At 43.7% G+C, this 21,578-nt stretch overlaps 1 protein-coding gene across 1 annotated transcript in view; it reads right to left on the reverse strand.

Moving 5' to 3' along the window:
- The window catches only part of LOC144823891 (mucin-2-like), a 209,393-nt gene that overhangs the window by 24,954 nt on the left and 162,861 nt on the right, over positions 1–21,578 (reverse strand). Inside the window, exons 42-46 of the mRNA XM_078682784.1 lie at positions 16,873–17,047; positions 15,419–15,666; positions 5,074–5,257; positions 3,642–3,849; positions 1,321–1,499 (exon numbers count right to left, since the gene is read on the reverse strand). Coding sequence (XP_078538910.1) covers positions 1,321–1,499; positions 3,642–3,849; positions 5,074–5,257; positions 15,419–15,666; positions 16,873–17,047 — 994 coding nt within the window. The remainder of the gene's footprint in view (positions 1–1,320; positions 1,500–3,641; positions 3,850–5,073; positions 5,258–15,418; positions 15,667–16,872; positions 17,048–21,578) is intronic.

Here is a 21,578-nt window from a genome sequence, read left to right on the forward strand (position 1 = left end):
ACCATACATTTGTAGATCTTCACCATCTCCTACCTGCACTTTTATTTCATGATAGGTACTTCCACTGCCCCTTGTTGATTTGACCAAGACACAAACATGAAAATACCTTTCTGAAGTGATAAATATTGTTAGCGGTGGATTAAGATTTGGCTTATATGCAATTTATGCAGCAATTCTTGTGTTTTTGGGGCTCAAGTGTGTCTCTCTTCTCTCTGTCTCCATCTCTCCTTTGTTCATCACCCTGTCTCTCCCCCACTGTACTTTCCTCCTCTCTCTTTCCATCACATTTACTGCATTTCTTTGACTCTCCTCCCCCACTGACTCTCTCTCTTGTAACATCATAAAGACATCGTCATTTCTTTCCTTCCACAATGTTTTCCTCACGTTCAGACCCTAAATGTTGGCATTTTCTGTAAACCACCGAGCTGAGTTCGGAAACAATCACCCCTATCAAGGATGGCCAAACCTTTCCAAAATCTCTTATTCACTGGAGCATGGCCTCAATAGCTGGGGACAGGTGGCTTTGCCAGTGAAGGAACTGGATAACTGACGTCACAATAAGTCACATGTTACTCATGCCCAGTATATGATCAACTGCAGAAATCCAGTGGCAGCTCCTCTACTAAGGCAAAGGAGCATCGCTTCACTGCTTTTGAGCAGTGAAAAATGAAAAATAAAATGGTAATTACAAAGGTTATTATCACTTTATTTATCCTCACTTACTTCCTGCATATGAGCGGAGGGTGGGGCGCCCATACCCATGTGTCAACACACCTGCAGGAAGGAGGAAAGTGGCAGCACTGCTACAAGTGCGCATGATGGTTTCGCCGGCCATTTAAGGCCGGCCAAACCGGCCAAACCATCATGCACACTTAGATGTCTCCACCCGAGCTGTGTTTTACAGCCAGTGGAGAACAAGCAGAGGCTCATAGGGCCTTAGAGAGCCCCTAACTATGGTGCTCACACCAATAATGGGCTGCTCTAATGCTGGGTAATACCAGCATGAAGCATCTGGATTGGCGTAGGGGACCCTGTGGCACACTGGGAGTTGAGGTCGAGGGGCAGGGGCCAGAAGAGCACAGACGCTGCAGAATGCAGGTAAACATTATTTTTTTAATTATTTTTCCCTGCCCTGCCCTACCACTTAAAAGCTACAGCAGCCGCCACTGAGAAACCCATCCAGTCTGACCTTTCTGGGGTACCAGTTTGGCTGACAAACTTCCAGCTTATATTCCATATTTTCTATGGCAGCCTGGGATCTAACCCACCATGGCTTTCTTTTTTCTGGATTTTTCCACCTGAGATGACTTCACCACTTACGACAGCTCTGAAGCACCTGGCTCCTCCAGTCGACACAAACGCCTTGGTCAGCGCAGAGTAAGGCGTAGTTCTGCAAGCTGGCGCACTCGATGTTAGTGTTAGGGATGTGGCAGCTGTCAAAGACACAGGCCTGGAAGAAGTCTTTTGGAGGAACGGCACCATGACACTTCTGGAACGTCCTAGAGCACAAAGTGAGTGGGTTAGACATGGGGTTTCTAAGAGTCCAAACAGTTGAGGCAGGTAGGGCTGGTGGGACAGAATAGAACTTATTTTTGGGAGCCAACACTGACTTTTCCTCATCTGATATTTTCCCAAGAACAAGAGAGGGGAAAAAACATATGGGAAAAAAAGGAGTAAGAGACGGAAAAACAGTCTCAAAGGTAGAAAACTGTAGCCTGCAAAAGTGAGATAAACGAGCAGGGGAATGTCTGGTAGTGCATTAAAGACGCATGAGGAGGATTTAGGACTACAGAGCCTTGGTAAGGGGCATGCGACATGTATTAGTGCCGCCTGCAGGCGTCTGTTTTAAGGCATGGGCACAGTAGGCTTGACCCAGGACCCAGACCTTTCAGCACTCCCCCAGCACCCCAATAAATCCAGCTCTGTTCTACTGAGTCTTGCTGTTATAACCATGAAGAATTCTTCAACAGATTTCTTTAAATACCGTTTTCCTTTAGTTTATTTTTTTATGTTGGTGATTTCTGGGAGTCTTTGACATACATTTTGTAGAGAAATGTTGTGTTTATGTCTCTCACAAAATCCATTAAAAGCAGGACCTCACACACCAGAAATAAGAGGGTGTCACAAAGAATATTTGCAGTAATATTAGTGAGCTGCTGCTGTTTCCAATATTGAAAACACATGCCACTATCCCTGAATATTCGATGTAAACACATTTAGGGCCTCATCTATGAAAAGTGACGCATCGCTGCGTGAAAAGAGCGATGCGTCACTTTTCACTGCGCCCTCCTTGCAACACCAATGATGCGTCATATTTACAGTATGACGCATCATTGCGCAAGGAGTTACAGATACGTCAGTATTTCTGACGTATCTGTATGGCGCAAAAGTGACGCATTGCTGGAGTGTGTCCCAAAAGTGACGCAACTCCAGCAATGCTCCCTTTCACATGGGGCAAGCCCCATGTGAAAGGGCATGCGTCAGTCTTACACCTGCTCTGAGGCAGGCGTAAGAAATTGATGCATCTGTGTCCTAGAAGTGGTGCAGTGATATCTCATAGATTTCACTGCCTCACTTCTACGACCCTTTCTTGCGTCAATGCGCCCCCTTTGCATACATTATACCTGGCTCCGATATAATGTGGCGCAGGGGTTTGCAAAGTGACACATCTACCTAGATGCGTCACTTTGTAAATATGGCGTAACAAGGCGCATTTTTTACGCTACAGGTGCGTCACAAAAAGTGATGCACCAGCGGAGTAAAAGTGACGCATAGCCTCATAAATGAGGCCATTAGAATTTGGTCCGGTGTGCCTGTGCTGTGTCAGTGAAGTTGCCAAATAATACATGAAAGAGCTGAAACTGGATTATAAATTCAAAGCTGGTCCGAGCAAGGGCCTCAAAAAATACATTTGGCCTCAGGCCTTCGAAATCATTAAGATGTCCCTTGAGCTTTCGGCATCGGCACTCATTTTTTTAATAAATCAAGCACTTGAGTTGAGCTGTAAGTTTAATTAACTAGAGAAAATCACACCGTAGGAGCATTATGTTACGAGTTGAATGTGGGGGCGACGGTCAAGTGAGATCCAGAAATTGTCTTACTTATTTAAACTTTTTCTCAATTGCTTGTGTTGAAGAACACTATATTCATGTATATATGGAACCTGGGAGGAAGGTCTGCCGAGGGTTGAGTAGTACTTTCAAGCCTCGGTGGATTCTTCAATAGTAAGAGTCGGGTGTGGTGGTGATGGGTGGGGGGAGTCTGTTATCGGCGAAGTTCTTGTGAGATGGCCGCCAACGAAAGGATGTCTCCGCTGCCTTTGGTGTATATGAGTGACTCTAGTCGTGATCAGCAGTAAATCTGTTCTGCCGTGGTGTTAGTATGAGATGTGAGTAACTAGTGGGTTTCAGCACTCCTCTCTAGAGTTCCATTTTAAAAGAGCTATGTGTCACTGTTCTTAGACAGTATACAGACTGAGACTGTCTGGTCAGTGTAAATTGAGGGATAGCTCTGCACTCCAGTATGGATAGTTTAAAATCAAGGTCAAGGGTCAGCAAGGATACTTAAATGGCCCACTATAAGTGTTTTACTTCTCATTGCATGAGTGATAAGTGGCAACCCCTATTAAATTGCGCATTTACCTTCCATTGATGATGTCACAAAGAGGCGAGTACTTGCAGGGAGAGGTGGTAGTCTTGAGCAAAGGAGGTGGTGTGATTAATGGTTGGGTACGGCATTGCGGCTTGTTGGAGTCATGAACAATCCAGGAGTCCGCCATGATCTCACAATTCGATATTATTTCACCGCTGCGTGTCCTGCAGTCATCAAGCTGATTATTGGTGCAAGTTCCTGCAATACAGTGAGAAGAAATGTGATTGAAAGGCCATACAATATCATTGTGAGAGTATCAAATGAAGGAATGTGGAATCAAGATTGCAGGTAATTTGCCTTTTTGTTGATCTCCTCAGAGAGGATTTACTGGCTTATTATGACTCTAGGCACGGAAAACTGATGAACAGTCCTTATTGCATGTGTTCTGCCTCTAACATGGATCAATAACATTACATATAGCTCTTCCAATCCACTTCAGGCGTAACTGTGGCCCCCACCACTGATCCTATATGCTGTTTGCCAATGCACCTTTAATCTTGACTGCAGCACACTGCATTGTCTTAGTAGTAGGATCATAAATACCACTCTGCCAATGCACCTCAGTATGAAATGGAACTCCCATGATGTTTCAAAGCTAGGTCGCTGCACTTACACACAGCTCTCCTGATGCACCGCAGTCCCAACTGCAGTAACGCCTGCTTTTGTAGTACAAGGACATCGCATACAACTCTGCCAATGCACCTCAGTACTAGACGCAGCACCACGTTCTCTGCTAAAGTTGAACTGCTAGCCATGGACAGGTATCTGCAAATGTACATCAGTCTTGCCACTGAGGAGGTCTAGGGGGCCAAGAGTAAATATCAGGAAATGTGGCCATCAAGGACTTCTCTCTGGGGCCTTGATGTATGAAATGATCGCAAGTGTTCGTACATGGCATCATCGAGATCTGAGGCTAGCTGTGCTAGGGCCACAGGGATGCACCTTTCAGTATAGTTGGCACCGTGCAATTATGCCACTCACTGTGGCAGCCATAATGGAAGCTCTGAGGGTGATTATGAAGGACACCATGGAGCTTCTCAGGTGGTAGTCATGGAGCCAAGTCTGAGGATCTGAAGAACTCCAAGAAACTGTGAAAGTGTCAATGATGTTGTGGGACATGAGTCAAAGGGAACTGATGGCTTGGTCAAACCTTATTGGCAGAGAAACAGTACTAGATTGTCAATAGTTGTAAGGGGTCAGCCTCATACTATTGTAAGCTCTTGTACACTGAGAATAAGTGTAGAGCAATAACATATTTCCTCGGGTTTTCCCCCACTGACAGGAATGGGTAAAGGAGCCACTTTTACAGATATCCTCAGACAGAAACAAGATGTTTGCTGACGTGCTCTCCAAGGGGGGCACAAGCGTTCTAATAGAGTGTTAACAACAGGTGTGAAAGCCAGAAAAGTCAAGTCATCTTACCGCACTGTCCCTGGGTGTTGTTTCCAAAGCGTTTGTAGGGTAGTTTGATGCTGAAGGCCACGCCATTGAAGGTGATGTTGGCCTCCAGCTCAGGAATCTCCACCACATAGTTTATGCCTGACTGGTAGATTTTCAGACCATACTTCTTGAATGGCAAGGACACAATTGTATTGTCCACAAGGACCTACAAAGAAGGAGACAGTTGATTAGTTAGAAGACATTGCATTTGGTGGACTAGTGCTTGTAGTAATCGGGAAACAAAATTGTACAGGCAGGATCTTAGTTTTTGTAGGTTCACAATGACAACATATTGATCAATCTGTGTTTGACAGCTCACAATTTTAGTCATATGCAAATAAGTACCCTAATGTAAAAAAAATTGTCAGGATAAGACTCTAATTAGAAAGGCTGATAATGACAACCATGACAACAACAACAGCAAGCCTAAGGACAACAATAATATTAATAACAACTACAACAATAATGTTGATAACAACAATCACAATTTCAAGCATAAACAACAACATTTGTAACCACAATAGCAAGCATAACGACAACACCAACAATAATATCAATAACAACAACCAAAATAACAAGCCTATCGGCAACATCAGCAATAACATTAATAATAACAGCATTCATAACCGCAACACTGACAATAATATTAATAACAATAGCAACAACAACAAGTTTAACAACACCGATGAAACTATTCATAACAACCAGAACAGCAAGTATAAAAACAACACCAAAATAAATATGAATAACAATAATAACAATAAGTGGTACTGGTAGTACTGGTGGTGGTAGTGGTAACTGTAGATGTTGAGTCGCAAAGCAGGACTCACTGAGAGCATAGTCCTGATACTTTGTTACAGCAATTGGATTATACAAATATGAAATGTGAATCCCAGTCTTTGATTATATGTTTCGAATCTTGCGTGGTGAAATGCCAAAATATATAAAGATAGTTTCCTACATATCCTTTACAAAATATGTTTCCGGTATACAACGTTTACAACGCAATTTTTACAACGCACTACCATTACAACGAAACTTTTACAACGCAAAATCCATTACAACGCATGCATTTACAACACAGTCATTACAACGCATGACACTACAACGCACACCACTACAACGCATACCATTACAACGCAGTCTTTACAACGCATACCATTACAATGCATAACTTACCATCCAACACTTACCCTACTGTTGCACCCCCTGGAGTTAGAATAGTAATTTTAACCCCTACACTATCCAATACTTACCCTACTGTTGCACCCCCTGGAGTTAGAATAGTAATTTTAACCCCTACACTATCCAACACTTACCTTATATGCAAAGTAGTGTAATGCATTGTAATGGTATGCGTTGTAAATGTACTATGCATTGTAGTGGAATGTGTTGTAAAAGTAGTTTTAAAGTATTCGTTGTAATGGTATGCGTTGTAATGGTGTGCGTTGTAATGGATGTTGCGGTGTAAAAAATGCGTTGTAATGGTATGCGTTGTAAAAGTGTGCGTTGTAACGTCATACATCCTATGTTTCCATTGGGTGTAGATTTTCTTTCAATAAACTCCAATGTGGGGTGATATTTAGAACGCAATATTTATGCCAGGCGATATTCTGTCAGCGATATTCCTGTTCATAAATCAATACTTTACACTCTGGAAAGAGGGTCATTTCAAGAATCGTACCACATTAATCCGCACAGTATGTGATCATGAGAAAATTACCACTCTCCTGCAACACCTGCTTCTTTGCCTCAATGTAAGAGTAGTGTGTTTTCCTGTTCACTGTGTATATGTATGGTTTGTAATTCCCCTTATTAAGTTTTGACCTTCTTCCAACAAATCTTCTACTTTTTCACTTATCATTACTTAAGTTCTCTCCCTCAGATATTAAAATATTATTTCTGCTGACCCCATATTTTCCCATGTATCAGCCGAGATTCCGGTTCTTTATATTTTGATCTTTCAAACATCTGGCTATCACTTTCAACCAGTCCATTTTCTTCGGTATTGCAGTATTACTTCAGTTTGCAATTAGTTCTATTTCCACATTCATGGAGCACCACCGATGAGGACCTACGTGTACTGTGTGATATGTAGTTCATGCATTACCTGCAATAATGCCCTAGGTTTGACCTACAGAACTGTGCAGGACAGGTTAAACCCTAATTTCAGGAGAGAAATTGTGCATGATTCTGCAGTCTCATGCAATCCTTAGAAAATCATTCCCATCTTCTCCACATCTTAAGCAGATCATTTGACTCACTCCATCAACTCTTAAACGAGTCCAATCCACTGTCACGTACATTGTGGGGTTTACTTTGTGCACCAATGTATATTTTACATTGATTTCCCATTTATTTAGCACAGATGGAGCCCTCTATTTTGCATTTTCTGATTTCTCGACTCCCACCCTTCCTTTTTTTTGTGGTCCCAGTTTATCAGGGAAGGTAGAGGTAAATGTCATGTTTATGACGTTGTGTGTGCAATGTCTTTTTCCCTTAGGGATCAGACTGAAATGTTGTCTCTACGTGTTAATATGGTGTCACAGCGTGTCTCATTACATGATTACAGGATTCATTTTCACTTCACATCCATGACGGGTCATTGGAGGGCTCCAATTCTCTTTAGGTACTGAGAACACTTCTGGAGGTGTGGTTGGAAGGCAGTTTCATGCAGACTGATATGTTGTGAAGATGTTGGTTGAGTTGCATGAGGTTCAAAGACATACTCCAAACATGGCACAATCACAACACTTATGTGTGAAGTATTACAGAAAGTGTGAATGGAACACAAATACATATTGACCATTATTTATGGTGCACACATATTTCTTTGTGATGGTAGTGATGGTAAAATACAAGCCTTTAGTGCCTTCTAGAATTGGAGGTGGTTGTCAATACTCCTAATTAGTTCTCAAATTAAATTAATCTCATAACTCTTTTATTGATTGTTTTTCCCATGTATATTTATACCTCTGCCAGGGGGGTTGAGATATATTTTCTTCTTCCATGTAAAGAACTCCAGGCATTTTCTAAATTTCTCTAAAATCGAAATATGAATTTACATTCCAGAACTTCAAAGCATTATGTGCCAAGTTATGATGTAGCAGAAAATAGTCGAAGCCCTCACATCTCTGACCCTCATCCCCAGATTATTGTACAGATTGTGTAGATTTTTCTGGTAGATTTGTTCAGACTAAATCCTCCTTGTTCAGGATGTACTAGCTCTGTTCTGTCCCAGCTTTGATTATATTTGGGTCTCCACACTTATATGTGAGATAGGTGATAACATGCACATTTATCCAGTGGTTCCTCATTTTAAGTTTCACTATCATTAGGATTATTTTTCAACTCCAGTGACAGTCGACCTTACTTTCGTCTTTCAAGCAGCATTTCTGCATGTACTGGCAAATGTCTTAATTCATTTACTGAAGGAAATTTTCAGACAAACAGTTTGTGCCTGGCCCTTTCTCTAGCTTGCATTTGTACCAAAATTGACTTAAATTTCCTACAGTGTTATTCTTTTCACGCGGTGTTCCAATCCTCATGACCTAGAGTGCACAGTGAAACATCTTTGTAGAAGTGTGTAGATTTCTGCAGCAGGCACATTAAACTCTTTGACTAACGTTTTTAAGTAACGTAGGGTACAGTATATTGCTAAGAAGCCTGCTATCCTCCCTCCCTCCCTCATCTACTCAGTTTTATGGCCATTCTCCTCATTACTAAACTAGTTCTTCAGTCAGATCAACTAAATTGTATCTCCCTCAGAGGTGACCACTATGACATAAATGTCGCTCTAATGAAGCGGTTCCCGCCCTCTGTTGTACTTTCTACATCCTATCCATCTGCATTTTGGAATGAATAGTGTGAGCTTCTGCTACAGCAATAAATGGCTCCTCCACTTGCCCCATGCGTGTATTTGAGGTTCACACACCTCATTTCACACCTTCAAAATAGACCAGTGATACACAAAGTTCGGTCCGGGGGGGCATGCGGCCCTCCTGACCTTTACATGTGGCCCCCTGAGCAACAGCTGCACTGGGCTGCTGTTGACTGAACTCAGCAATAACATCAAAAAGATGTTAAATATAAAGGCAAGCATTTATTTAAAGGTTAAAAGAAGTAAGTAACTAGGTTGCCCTGCACCACTTAACTTTAGAAACACCTTCCTTTTCAAAGCTATCTTGCAGCAAAAGTGTAAAACTATGATAACATCTCTTCAAAATTCAAAAGGTGTATTTCATTCAGCCAGTGGCGGCTGGTGACATTTTAAAGTGGTGAGGCAGAAACGTTTGCGATGAACACCCTATAGCGAGTGAGCCCAGGAAAGGGGGCGGGGTCTCCCCCGGGAAACTTTGGGGAAAAAAGAGAGGGCAATGGCTAATTTTCAAGCAAATTTTTCACCAGGCGGGCCCTGTGTTTTTGTTGTTAGTTTATGTTCTGGCAAATGGCTTGAATTTTACTGCTTACATTTGTCTGCGCCTGAGGTCAGCAAACCAGTGAGTTTATTATGTGGGCTGCATGCAAGCCATTTGTCAGGTCATAAAGACAGCAGACAGGGCTGAGGCCAGGGCTCATGACGAGTCAGACGGAATGAAACGGCAGCTCAAGTCCACAGTGAAAAACTATGAAACAGATTGCAGTGGCCACTCTCGCTCATGTGTAAATCACATTTTCACAATAATAGTACTAAGCCAGCTCTCTGGAGGTCAGAGTGCTGTGCAATGAGTTTAAACGAGTGGTTACTTCAGCCAATAAATAACCCTTTCTTATCCCGCAGAACAATAGTTTTCACAATCACGGGCACAACAAGTTTATGAAGGAACACACAAGACAAATTCCAATGCACACATTGAAAAACTATGAGAAATGTCTGTTTCTGCAGAGTTAAATAGCGCTAATTCGCACTGAATACATTGAAGCATTTTACATGACCACCAGCTACCTTACAAACAGGAAAGGTCACATTTTTGTTTGTTAGGCTCCAGGATTAGGTGATTTGCGCAGATTCACAGGATGTAGTGAAACGTCGAGAGTGAGACTCAACCCAGGTACCCCACCCATTTTCGAAGTTGGGAGCTCTGGCCCTTAGGCTCTATTCTCTCCACTTATTTGGACTTTGACTGTACCAATTCCTATAATCCCCACACGCGACCTAAGCACATAAGGTAGTAGAATCATATTACTTCAAAGCACAACTGGCTGCTGTTACAAAATCAACATTATGGCACTTGGACCTCATAAAAAGTTAGAGCCACATTTTCCACATTGTATTTTTAACCTGTATCATGTATGCACATTTCACATCAAGAGAGTATCTAACATATTTTTAGCGAACAGCCAGTTTTTGAATGTGGAATACCTCTCTGAAAAAATATAGTTATGTATGGTGTATTTAGCACGTTTTATATTACTTCAGAAACCGCCTCTGACAGTACTTCAAACTGGGTAATGGACAATCATTCAACTTCTAGGAACAAATAATCAGCCTAGTGTTCTGAGACACGCAGCATCCACATGCATAGCGCTGAAAAAACAGGGCAAACCCCTTGGAGGTTTGTACATATTTTACACCTCTTACAGAACCAGTGTGTGCTCAAACATTAAATTATAGTCGAACAGCTCAATCTTCACTAACCACATGCAATCACCATGGACCACAATGACTGCAGTCAATAAAAAACACCAAATCTCATAGAAGGGATCCAGAACTGGAAAGCGCTGTGAGGTCAAACAAATGGCAGAAGTGTGCTATAAAAATGCTGGCAACGTAACAAATGCACGCTCGCCGTGCAGAGTTGGACAATTAACAAACACAGACAAGACCTTCGTGATTTCAGTGACAACCCCCACTGACACATTCAAAGGAGCTGCTTAGGGGACCGGTACCTGCTGAGAGAGCATTTACAACAGAACGATTACACAATCTCTACTAATTACGCCAAACACCGGAAGAGGTTCCTTCATGCAGTCGGAGGCAATTTCTCCTCTCAGTGAGTGACCTCCCTCTGGCTGACATCCGAGGAAATTGTTAATCCTCCCCGGCCCGGCCTTGGGAGATACGGGTCCAAACCTTGGAACGTATCTGGATTTCCGGGCCCCTGCACCCTCTCTGTCCTTCCAGACTGCACACCCTACCTCAGCAGCCTCACCCCTGCGACCTGATTCCTGGATGTACACTCTGGGCGTCCAGAGCACACGCCTGACCCCTACAACTCGCGTCCCGATTGTGTCACATTTAAAATGCTAACAGTATAGAATGTCATTTTACCGGCTGCAGACTTCGCAATCAGGGGCGTTACGTAGGCATAGTCCTTTCGAAGGCGGGGGTGGTAAAGTCAATAAACTTAACTTACCGAATCCTTCCCGCCTTCAAGTTCCGACTCCAGACTCCCACCGCCGTCCTGTTTGAATTTCGCTCGTCGTCACACTCACGCAGGCAGCCTCCCTCCCCTCCATCATCACACACAGCACAGCGCTGTGATTGGTTCGGCCGGCTGCCCCAACACCACGTAATTTCTCTGTATGCTGCAGCATACAGAGAGCAGGGAGAGTGGGAGGGGTTACTCGAGGGCAGGGGGAGCGGCTTCCCCACTGTTCTTAATACAGTTAATACTGTCTGTTTGTACAGCCTCTCAGGCTGTCCAAACAAACAGTATTAATAACAGTGGGAAAGCCACTCCCCCTGCCCTCGAGTAACCCCTCCCACTCTCTCCCAAATAGGAAATTCTGCTTTCTCGCCGTGCGAGAAGGCAGAAACAAAGGGTAGTTATCTACTATTTGTTTATGCCTTCTCGCACAGCGAGAAAGCAGTGGGGCGGCGCCCAAACGCCCCCATGGAGGATCCGCCACTGCATTCAGCACAATTTGGTAAAGTGGGGAAGCTGGGATTAATCTCAGGCTTTCTGGTTTCACATTGTGCAATTCAGGCACTGGATGTATATGCTTCACTTCCCCTATACCCACCTTGCTGCACCCCCCTCCCCAATCGTCATCCTGCCGGCATCAATGGAGCCCTTGTCACATCCCAGACCAAAATTTGTGGCCCTTGAGAAAATGTTAGTGAGTAGCCAGGGCCGGCCCTAGGCATGTGCAAACTGTGCACCTGCACAGGGCCGCCAAACCAGAGGGGCCGCTACGACGCCGACCTCACAGAGCCGAGGATCGGATGATCGGATTCGGAACTATCAGTGGCGGCCCCCTGCAAGGATTTGGCGGCCTCCGACCGGGCAATGGCAGCGACGGCGCGTGTGAGCGCTGTTGTTGTTTACATTAGTAGTCATAATAGTCATAGTCATTCATGGGTTTGGTTTCACTTGAAGTTGCCCAGGCAGCCAGCCAGCAGTTGGGTCCCAGGGCCGTCAATCTTACCCTATGACGACGTGACGGCCCTGAGACAGCCCCCGCGCGCTGTGCGCAGTGCGCAATTTAGCCGTGACGCGTCACGGTGCTGTGGTCACGTCACGCTCCCCCGCCCCGCGGCGCCTCACTGGGAGAGTGCGTCACTGTGAGCGGTGGTGCGTCGACTCCGAGCTCGTCACGGTCACATCGTGTATGTAGAGAAGAATTAAAAATCAATCATATAATGATAAAGAAATAAATACTGACTCCTCATCCTGTCGGCCGTCCGATCATCGTAGAGTCAGACACTAGAACACCTGAGTGTCCTCCGACAAGTCTCTTCCCCGAGAGTCCACTCCGACCAGGCCTGGTCCGACTAACGCGCCGGTGAGAGACTGTGCTCACAAAATATATTTATTAATGACTTGTCTTCCCAGTTGAGCTGCCTTATGCCTAGTAATGAATATGATTTATCATGAGTGTACTGTTTACATCTGGTGCGCAGCGTAGTCGTCAGTACTGAATGGTATTACTTTGTCTCTCTGCGCCACATTTTTGTCACGAGGAGACACGACACGCGTGTGTAACTATCTGTGAGGTGGTGCCTGCCTGAATTGCTTTTGAGAAGAGAGTAATATTCCAACAGTTCGTTGGCGGCAGGGTCGTGGCCGTGGTGGGCCTAGTTAAGTTTGGTCATGGCGCCCTTCCGCCTTCGACACTTAAGTCGATAACATTAGTCTGAGAGTTTTGCCCTCGGGCTCATTTTAAGTGCCAGCCATTTCATGAAAAAATATGTCATTTCAAATTAGCGTGATTGCGCACCTGCGAGGGTGAGTGGATGGGTGAACGAACACGTGACTGAGTGGACAGTATTGCACTGTGTGGACAAATCGGTAGAAGAAAATAATCATCTCAGCTGTCACGAGAGCAGAAGGCGACCAATAAGTCTTTTGTTTACTTTTGTGGCAATCCAGGAACTGAGAGTGTCTCTCCTTTCACTTGCAATGGCAGTCATTGTCTGAGCAGGCGTAAAGTGGTCCTCGGGCAGTTCCAAAAAGTAGGTGTGAAATGCAGTGCTCATTTCGTAACCTAAATGGTATTTAAAATATAATACAGGAACACCTCTTGAGACGAAATGGTGGAATGTAATGCAGACACTATCATAAACCAATTCTGGTTGGCGCTATTACTTGCTCTGACTGCCCAACTTTCTTTTGATTTGATTTAACTCATCGGCTGGGATATGCCTCTGCCCTTCTCTCCCTCTAGGTTATACATCCATCCATTTATTTATCACTCGTTTTGTAAACTTTCTTTGACTCGTCGTACTTTATACATTGACTTTTCTTTGGTCAGTGGCACAGATCATGAAACATTTGCGGCTGTTCTCTGGTAGTTTTGGGATGATTTTGTTAGGCGTTTCGTAACAAATGCACTAGTAAATCTCTTTCAGTAGAAACTAACCTCAAAGTGACTAATTTGCTACATTTCATACTATTTAAAGTATTTCTCGTCGTTTTGAGCCGCCATAGTATTCTTAACTGAATAATTCCATAGTTTCTCCGAACACCCTTTCCTAATCCTACTGTTTAACTTGAACCATAGAAAACTGTCTGCTGTACTTAATTTGTCACCGGAATTCAAGAAAATATATATTGCAGGTGTATTAACGTTTCCAAGCAATGAAACTGCTTCTAAAATTCTTGATGGATTTTTTCACTAACTCGCCCAAAAAAGGTAGCTGAAGCTCAAGCTGTGCCTGAACTGCTTGGACGCTGGTGCGTGTCACTAGTCTCTCAGTGTATCCTTCTGTGCAGGGCGTAGGCTCCCTTAGTGTCTGTACCTAAACTTGACTCTCTCATCATTTGCCTCCTCATTGGGCACGAAACGCAGGACTGGCATAGCACACTACTGTCCTGGCCCCTGCTGCATTTTGTACCACCTTAGTGGTTCTTCAGGCCGCCGCTCCATAGGGGGTCTTTCATTCCATGGCACAGTTTGAAGTGTTTGTTCTAACTGTGCAGGTTTCATTCAGTAGCTGTGCAGTGCCCGGCCCCATTTTCGTATGATTTTGTACTCAGAGAGTCTCATGTCGTGTGTCACAATGCCCTCCTCCTCCTAAATTGTATCGTTCTGAGACAAATTCGGAAGGGTAGGAGCAGCCGCAGGTACTGGTCAATCATCTAACGACTTTTCTGGACGTATTAGTAAAACACCTTCCTGAGCTCCGCCCCGTCCGGACCCCCTCTTCCGGGGGCCCCCACCTACGCTCCCTGCACAGGGCCACCATGAGCCTAGAGCGGATGTATGACGTTAGAACGCATACATTGACAACGCGTACCTTTACAACGCGTTCGTAACAACGAAAGTTGTTACCACGCATTGCGCTGGGGGGCGCAAAATTGATTAATTTAATTTACTATTCCAACACCAGTCCCCGTGGATAGTAGGGAAGGTGTTGGGATAGTAAATTAAATCATTTACTATCCTTGAGCGCCCCCCAGTGCAATGCGTGGTAACAACTTTCGTTGTTACGCCCGCGTTGTAAAGGTATTCCGTTGTAATGCTTGCGTTCTAAACGCTGCATACCGCCTAGAGCCGGCCCTGGAGTAGCCATGATATAGACCAGACCTTAGCCAACATCCTGCTGAACTTGCGCTCCGAAAGGGTGCCAAAATTAACACCAGAATGCTGTGTGGCCTCTGTTGGGAAATTAGGCACTATGTAATCGCTACAATAAATGCAATTTAATAAAAGACGCCACATTATCAGAGATTGACCATTACGTACAGAATAAAAGGTTATAGATTATGTAACACAAGAGAGCTGAAAATCAACGTTATAAACTAACAAAAACTCTAGGATTGCTGCAGTTAAAAACATGCACGTAATAAGTATAAGAGTTTGAGTAGTTTATGCGTGAGCAGGACTGAAATTGCATGATTATCTCTCTACATGACCATCCATGTCAGGGAAACATTCTTACCTGCACTTTGACAGGGACGTGGCTGACTGATTTTATCTGCACTTCCTGCGATTCATGTGTCACGACGATAGTGCGTGGGCAGGAGACCTTGGCGCGGGCATCACAGTGGTAGTTATCAATGTAAACACCAAAATTGTCTATTGTCTCCTCAATCTCTTCTACTAGGACGTAGGTGCAGTTGCCTTGGTAACTGTAGTAGGTTCCATCAAAGGTCTTGTAATGAGGATCCCCCCAGCCTGTGCAGAGGCCTGCGGAGGGATACAGATTATTGTGGGAGTAGTAATAATAAAAGAGTCCAATAATAACAAAAGTGTTTTAGCATGGCTAACTGAAGGGTCAGAGATTGGTACTGACACGATGTTTTATAAGCAGCACAGAGAGACAAGGGTTACAGAAACCGAAGAGACATTTAAAGTACAAAATGAAAAAGGTCATAAAACTAGAAAAGCATGGTTCCCTAGCAAGAGCAACAGTAACAGCATGAGGAAACAGAATTAAAGATTGGAAAAACTGAAAAAGCGTTGTTATACAGAAAGCCACGGATAAGGGAAACCGAAGAAGCATGGTTTTACAACTTAAAAAAGGTCCTAGAACGCCTACTGCACCTCCCCACTGCTTTATGATGGTATAAAGATAGCACACTATTAGACTAGTATGTGACCGGCTTGACACTGACATACACTTCAACTACAGAGTGTGCAGTTCTGAGCTGTGTGTGACATCATTCTACCCAACGCCAAACTGCAAGTCAGACAAATCACAGTGCACAGTGTGCATACCGACTCAGTCTTGCAAACGTATACAGGCGTCTTTCTATTGTGGTTATATATTCATTACTATACTTTAGGATTTTAACTAGGCCTGGGAGAAAGTTTAATTACGCTGATGAAAGTTGTAAAATTCCCAAATTATGTGTCATGTTAAATTCCGTATTAAGCAATTTTGTGCACCTTTTGTGTACTACAGACGTATTCCCCAGGAAAATATCTCACCGAGACATTTTTTGATGTAACAGACCTCTACCGGTATCTCGCAAGACTCTTTTTTTACCTCTTTACTTCCAAAATTGCACGCAAATGTGCAAAAAGTCATGCAGGACGCTGGCAAATCATATTTCCTCTTAATCGTATAATTCCACATTTTTATGGAATTTTGTGAGATTTTACAGGAATAAAATTACGCAGTGACATCCGCTTCCTAATTTTAAGATGTGAGCCTGTAAAATGCATATTGTGCAGGGGGATAAACCTCGGACCAGCCTATGAGGAGAATTAGTTAAAATCAGTTGCCACTGCATGGCCAACCCGTTTCACTCCCTAGAGCCAGTCGTCTGCTTTAGGAATTACTCGAACAAATAGAATATTATGAGGTTAACAGGTAACTCAGATGTTTCAAAAATAAGGTCATATGTGCACAAAAAGCTAGATACAGGTGAGATGGCAAAGAGCACTTACAGTCACATTCCCAATGCCAGCAGCACAGGTCATCATCAAGCACCGCCACAGGATGAAGACCACTGGCACACTGAATCATTGGTGGAGGCACACACTTGATTTCTTCAATCACGACTGTGTTGTTTTCAAGGCATCGAGCCATTGTGCAGTTACACAGCATCCAGGTTTCATTGTGCTGCATTTCACAAGAAAAAAGAGAATGAAGCAAAAGAGAGAGTAAGTAGAGGTAGTAGTAAGAGGTAGGCGCAAATGAAAGTTGTCAGCATTATAAGGTGTGAGGAGATCAACTAAAGGTTCAGATATGAAAAAGGAAGAGACAAAAATAATAAAGAGGCAATAGAAACAAGTTAGGAAGAGATGAGAGAGATTGATGTGGATAACGTCAAAAGAAAGAAAAGTAGAGAACAAAACAAATGGACGAGATAAAAAAAACATGCTAAGAAAGAACATGGATGTAAAAGTAAAAAGGGAGAAAAGAAAATATAAACATTTAAATTCAACATGAGAATGCAAAAAATGGACAATACATAAATTAGTTGAGGATTGCATTTGAAAGTTGATACGTATATATGCATGGTGTATGTAGTGAAGATGTTTTACATGATATTATCACTCTTGAGTGTGGGGAGGGTCTCTTACTTAGGAAAGCTGAAGTCTTAAGTGGGACATGATGCACCACCCTCCCTCAGAGATTTGCTTTGGCTGTAATTATTGCTGTGAGAGATGCTTATAAATACAGCCATCTAAACACAACTCTCCCTTCCCTCTCACTTGTGTTATCCTCTGTCCCCCAGATCCCGCCCTTTGGCCCTCATCTTCTGTGCTACCTCTTCTCTTCCCCATGTCTAGCCCAGCTCGCTGGTCTGCATTTCCCATGCAGAGTCTAGACTCCAGCCCTCAGCAGTCTCTGCTTGTTGCCAAGCACCAAAGAGCATTTCAGCGTGAAGGAGTCCCCTATGGCTGAACGCTAGTCCCGCCCCATGCTGCTGCCGAATAGTGTTGCAGGTCTGATGACAGAGTCCTCTCACCTTCTTTCATGTGCAATTGCTCATTCTCCAATCCCTTTGCCCAAACATGGTCGCCTCCCTACTATGATTCACGTATATGTGGCCAGTGCGGGTGAGCAGTGTTGCCCTGATGTCACTAGCGTGTGACCTTTTGGGAGCCCTTCTAACCCTGCTCTCCTGAGTGCTGATTCTTCTTGGAACTCAGCACCTCCCCGTGCAAAGTCTAACAGTGCCCTTGCTGCTTAACAGCTACCTCCATTCTGCCCCTCTCATTCCTGGACCCCACTGCCTCCCCTCCACTCTGTGTCCAGAGAGCCTTGTGAATGGGATAAGTACTCATGAGTATATACACCCTTGTGTCATGAGAGTCTTACCCCACATTTGTCTCTTCTGACACTCACTCACGGTCGCTGGAAGTAGGGATGCACTGTTATTGCAGCACCCCCCAAAAAATCCTGCTGGAGTTTAGAAGGTGAATGAGCAATAAAGATGCTTCTTAATTGTGTTTTTATCGTCACATTTGCTGCACCTTCCAAGACAGAGGTGAATTGTCAGGCCCCGTCTTCTGACAAATGAAGACGTGTTCTTTTAAAATGGAAATTGGTGAGACAGTGTGATCAACATTCCCCACTGGATACATGCCACATGCTACCACCCTCCTGCTGAATGGGTGTGGTTAATTTGCTACACTTCTTCTCTACACGACTTTTGGATTCTTCAGAATCCCTCTGATTTCAGTGATGGAATATTGATGGCAGCCCCCATCCCCCCCACTCTGAAAATTGTTCCAGCACCACTGCATCTACTTCGCAGCACAGGCTCCCTGCCCAGGCCTTAACACCTCCCTGTGCTGCATAGTGAGTGCCTTTGAGTGAGCAGGTTCTGTGAGTTAGGAGACATTGCCATTGCACTATTGATGCAATGCTGTGCCTCTTCAGTGGATTAACCCCTTCCGTGCTCCCGTCGACCGTTGGCAGACGGGAGCACTACCTCGCTGGTGCCGACGGAGCCCCGCCCACTCTTTAGAATGCCCTCACCGCGGCAGAAAAACCACCGCGGTTAAGGCGTTAAGGAAAGAGGCAAACACTGCTGGTGGGGCTCACTCTGTGCCTGTTATATGAAACAGGGAGATGTGTGCCTCAGCTCACCCAGCTTTACCTTGTCTAAAAGAGAGAAAAGCCTGCACTCCTGCAGACCAACTGCATGTGTGCTTTGAGGAAAGGGGGATTGCAATGCTACTGTCCAATAAGAGGGATCAGTCCTCACCAAGGCAGCCTCCCCAGGCAGCCATATGCCGCTCCCTCCTGAACCCTTTGTTACTCCCTGAGACTCTGTGATGCTTCTCAACCTGGACACTGCACAGTACCCACTGCACACCTCCCACCACATTGATTCTGAGCTAAGCCCTTGTACTCTGCGAAGGTGGCTGTGGGTATATCAGGCCAGGGACAGCCAATCACCTATCGCTGAATTTCACATTGTGTACCAATTGCCTTCGTTGCTGAAAACTTTTAGAGGCCCACCTAAAATATCCTATGGATGATGTACTTGTTTCCTGCCGAGAAACTACGCTTAAATATACCCAGATAGTTGCCTTTTGATGTTACCCTGTGTGTAAACCCCATAAGCCAAGCCAAAATGTATTGATTAAGTACCTTTCAAGTATTAGCAATACAAAATAGTATTACCATAATCGTATTAAAAGTCCAAAAGAACACTTACTTAAAATATTTAAAACAGTGCAAAAAAATTTAACACTTTAAATATATTATAACACATATTCATTTGGTGGTGGCATTATAAAATCAGACATTTCATCTGTACTTATTATGCTAAATTTAAAATATAAAGGAGTTAATATCGACAACGTACTAATGAAATTATGGGGAAAATATCGAGTGCATCTCTTAAATCTTGAAAGACTCCCTGACACAGATCACACAAGCCTGTAGAAATGTACCAACGGTTCCCTACACTCGCTCGGCGCCAGGAGACCGACCCCTCGGTGTAGCTGTGCGCCCTTCAAATTCTGGAATAATAATTGTATGCATTTAGTGGTAGTACCCCTAACCTGAGTAGCAGTATAACCCGCCTAACACTATGATCTATATTGAAGTATAAATAGTTTTGTGGAAGTGTATCATCTACAAAAACCGACGGTGATTTATATACTTTTTAATTCATACAGTGATTAATGTCACTTAAGTGGATTAATCTTGGGATAGATTGTTTTTAAAGGCTAATTTCTGCAGGGGTCCAATGAATAAATATTCTTCCTTACATTCCAGTATATTGAAAACCAGTTTAAAATGTGCCTTAAAGTATGATGTTCTTTTATGTTACAAGAGTTCTCTGTCTCAAAATATCTTTGAGTGCCTTCTGTTGCGTAACATAGACTGTAGGCCGAGCACACTATGTTTGCCATTGCAATGGCAGATGTACTTATAAGATCGAATTCTAGTCGCAATATCTGCACAGGAACTGCTTGCGTAATTGAAGCCAATTTACGAAGAATCTTTACTTCATTATAAAAGACCATTGCTTTATAGGTGTGTATTCCACAGCATACATGAAGGTTGGAGGGATTTGTACACTATATATTTTGAATAAATGTTTTAATGTTTCTTTCCCAAAGATTTATAAAACTGGTTTAAGACAACTGTGTGCCCTATGGCCGTATTTCGTAGATGCATGTAGTGAGGTTTATTATCAGGGATTTGGCAGAATAAATAATAATGTTATTTTTCCATTTCCAATGGTATTCCACCTATATGCCAACTAAACAGTGGCGGCTCCTCCACTAAGGCGGAGGAGCATCGCCCCACTGCTTTTCAGGAGTGTAAGGAAAAAGAAAAAGAATAACTCAATGTTATTATCATTGTACTTTTTCCTGTTGTGGCAGCTTTGTGGGGCGAGGTGGGGCTGAATGCTGACAGAGCAGGAAAAGAGTGATTTTCACTCCCTAAGTGCGCCTGAATGTTTGGCCCACCAGGCCAAACTTTCATGCGCACTTAGCATGTTCTCCCCCTAGGCTGCAATATACAGCCTGGGTGGAGAACATGCCCAGGTCCCCAGTTCCCGTATGAGGGCCAAACAAGGGTGCTCAGACCAATCACAATGTTGAATCATGATTGGCTCAAGGGGGGCTGGGTGCTCCCTGTTCTGGCCGGAGGGTCGAGGAAGAGAGATGTGACAAGGTGGACACGACGAGGGGGTAAGTGAAATTTCATTTTTTATTTACCCCCTCCACTCCCCATCACCCTCGATCCATGCCAGCCACCAATGCAACTAAATGCATGACAGTGACACTTCATTTAAAAGTCATCACTTTAGTCTTAGAAGAGGAAATATTCTCAGCAGTTGCTTTAGGACGCATTTCCACTTTAGGGGATCTTCTGCCTCATTTTCCTTTCTCGTTGGGGATTGCTTTCCTGGTGTAATCGTTTTCTGTTTAGGGAAAAGTTCGGAAACAGAGGGGAGAAGACCTTCTAGTGAACCAACATGGATGTATTTTTTCCTTCCTCTTTTTACTTGTATTACCGCGTGCTGCCTTTTCACTAAAATAGAGCGACTCCTTCGTTTTTGAATGGTCATTGTGACCGTTAATTCAGTACATTTAGTTAGAATTTTCCACGATGAGAGAGAAGTCAACACCACCACTATTTCTAAAGCTTAATAAAACAATATAAAAATGGAGAT

This window comes from Lissotriton helveticus, chromosome 3_1, assembly GCF_964261635.1.
Source record: "Lissotriton helveticus chromosome 3_1, aLisHel1.1, whole genome shotgun sequence".
NCBI classification, from domain to species: domain Eukaryota; kingdom Metazoa; phylum Chordata; class Amphibia; order Caudata; family Salamandridae; genus Lissotriton; species Lissotriton helveticus.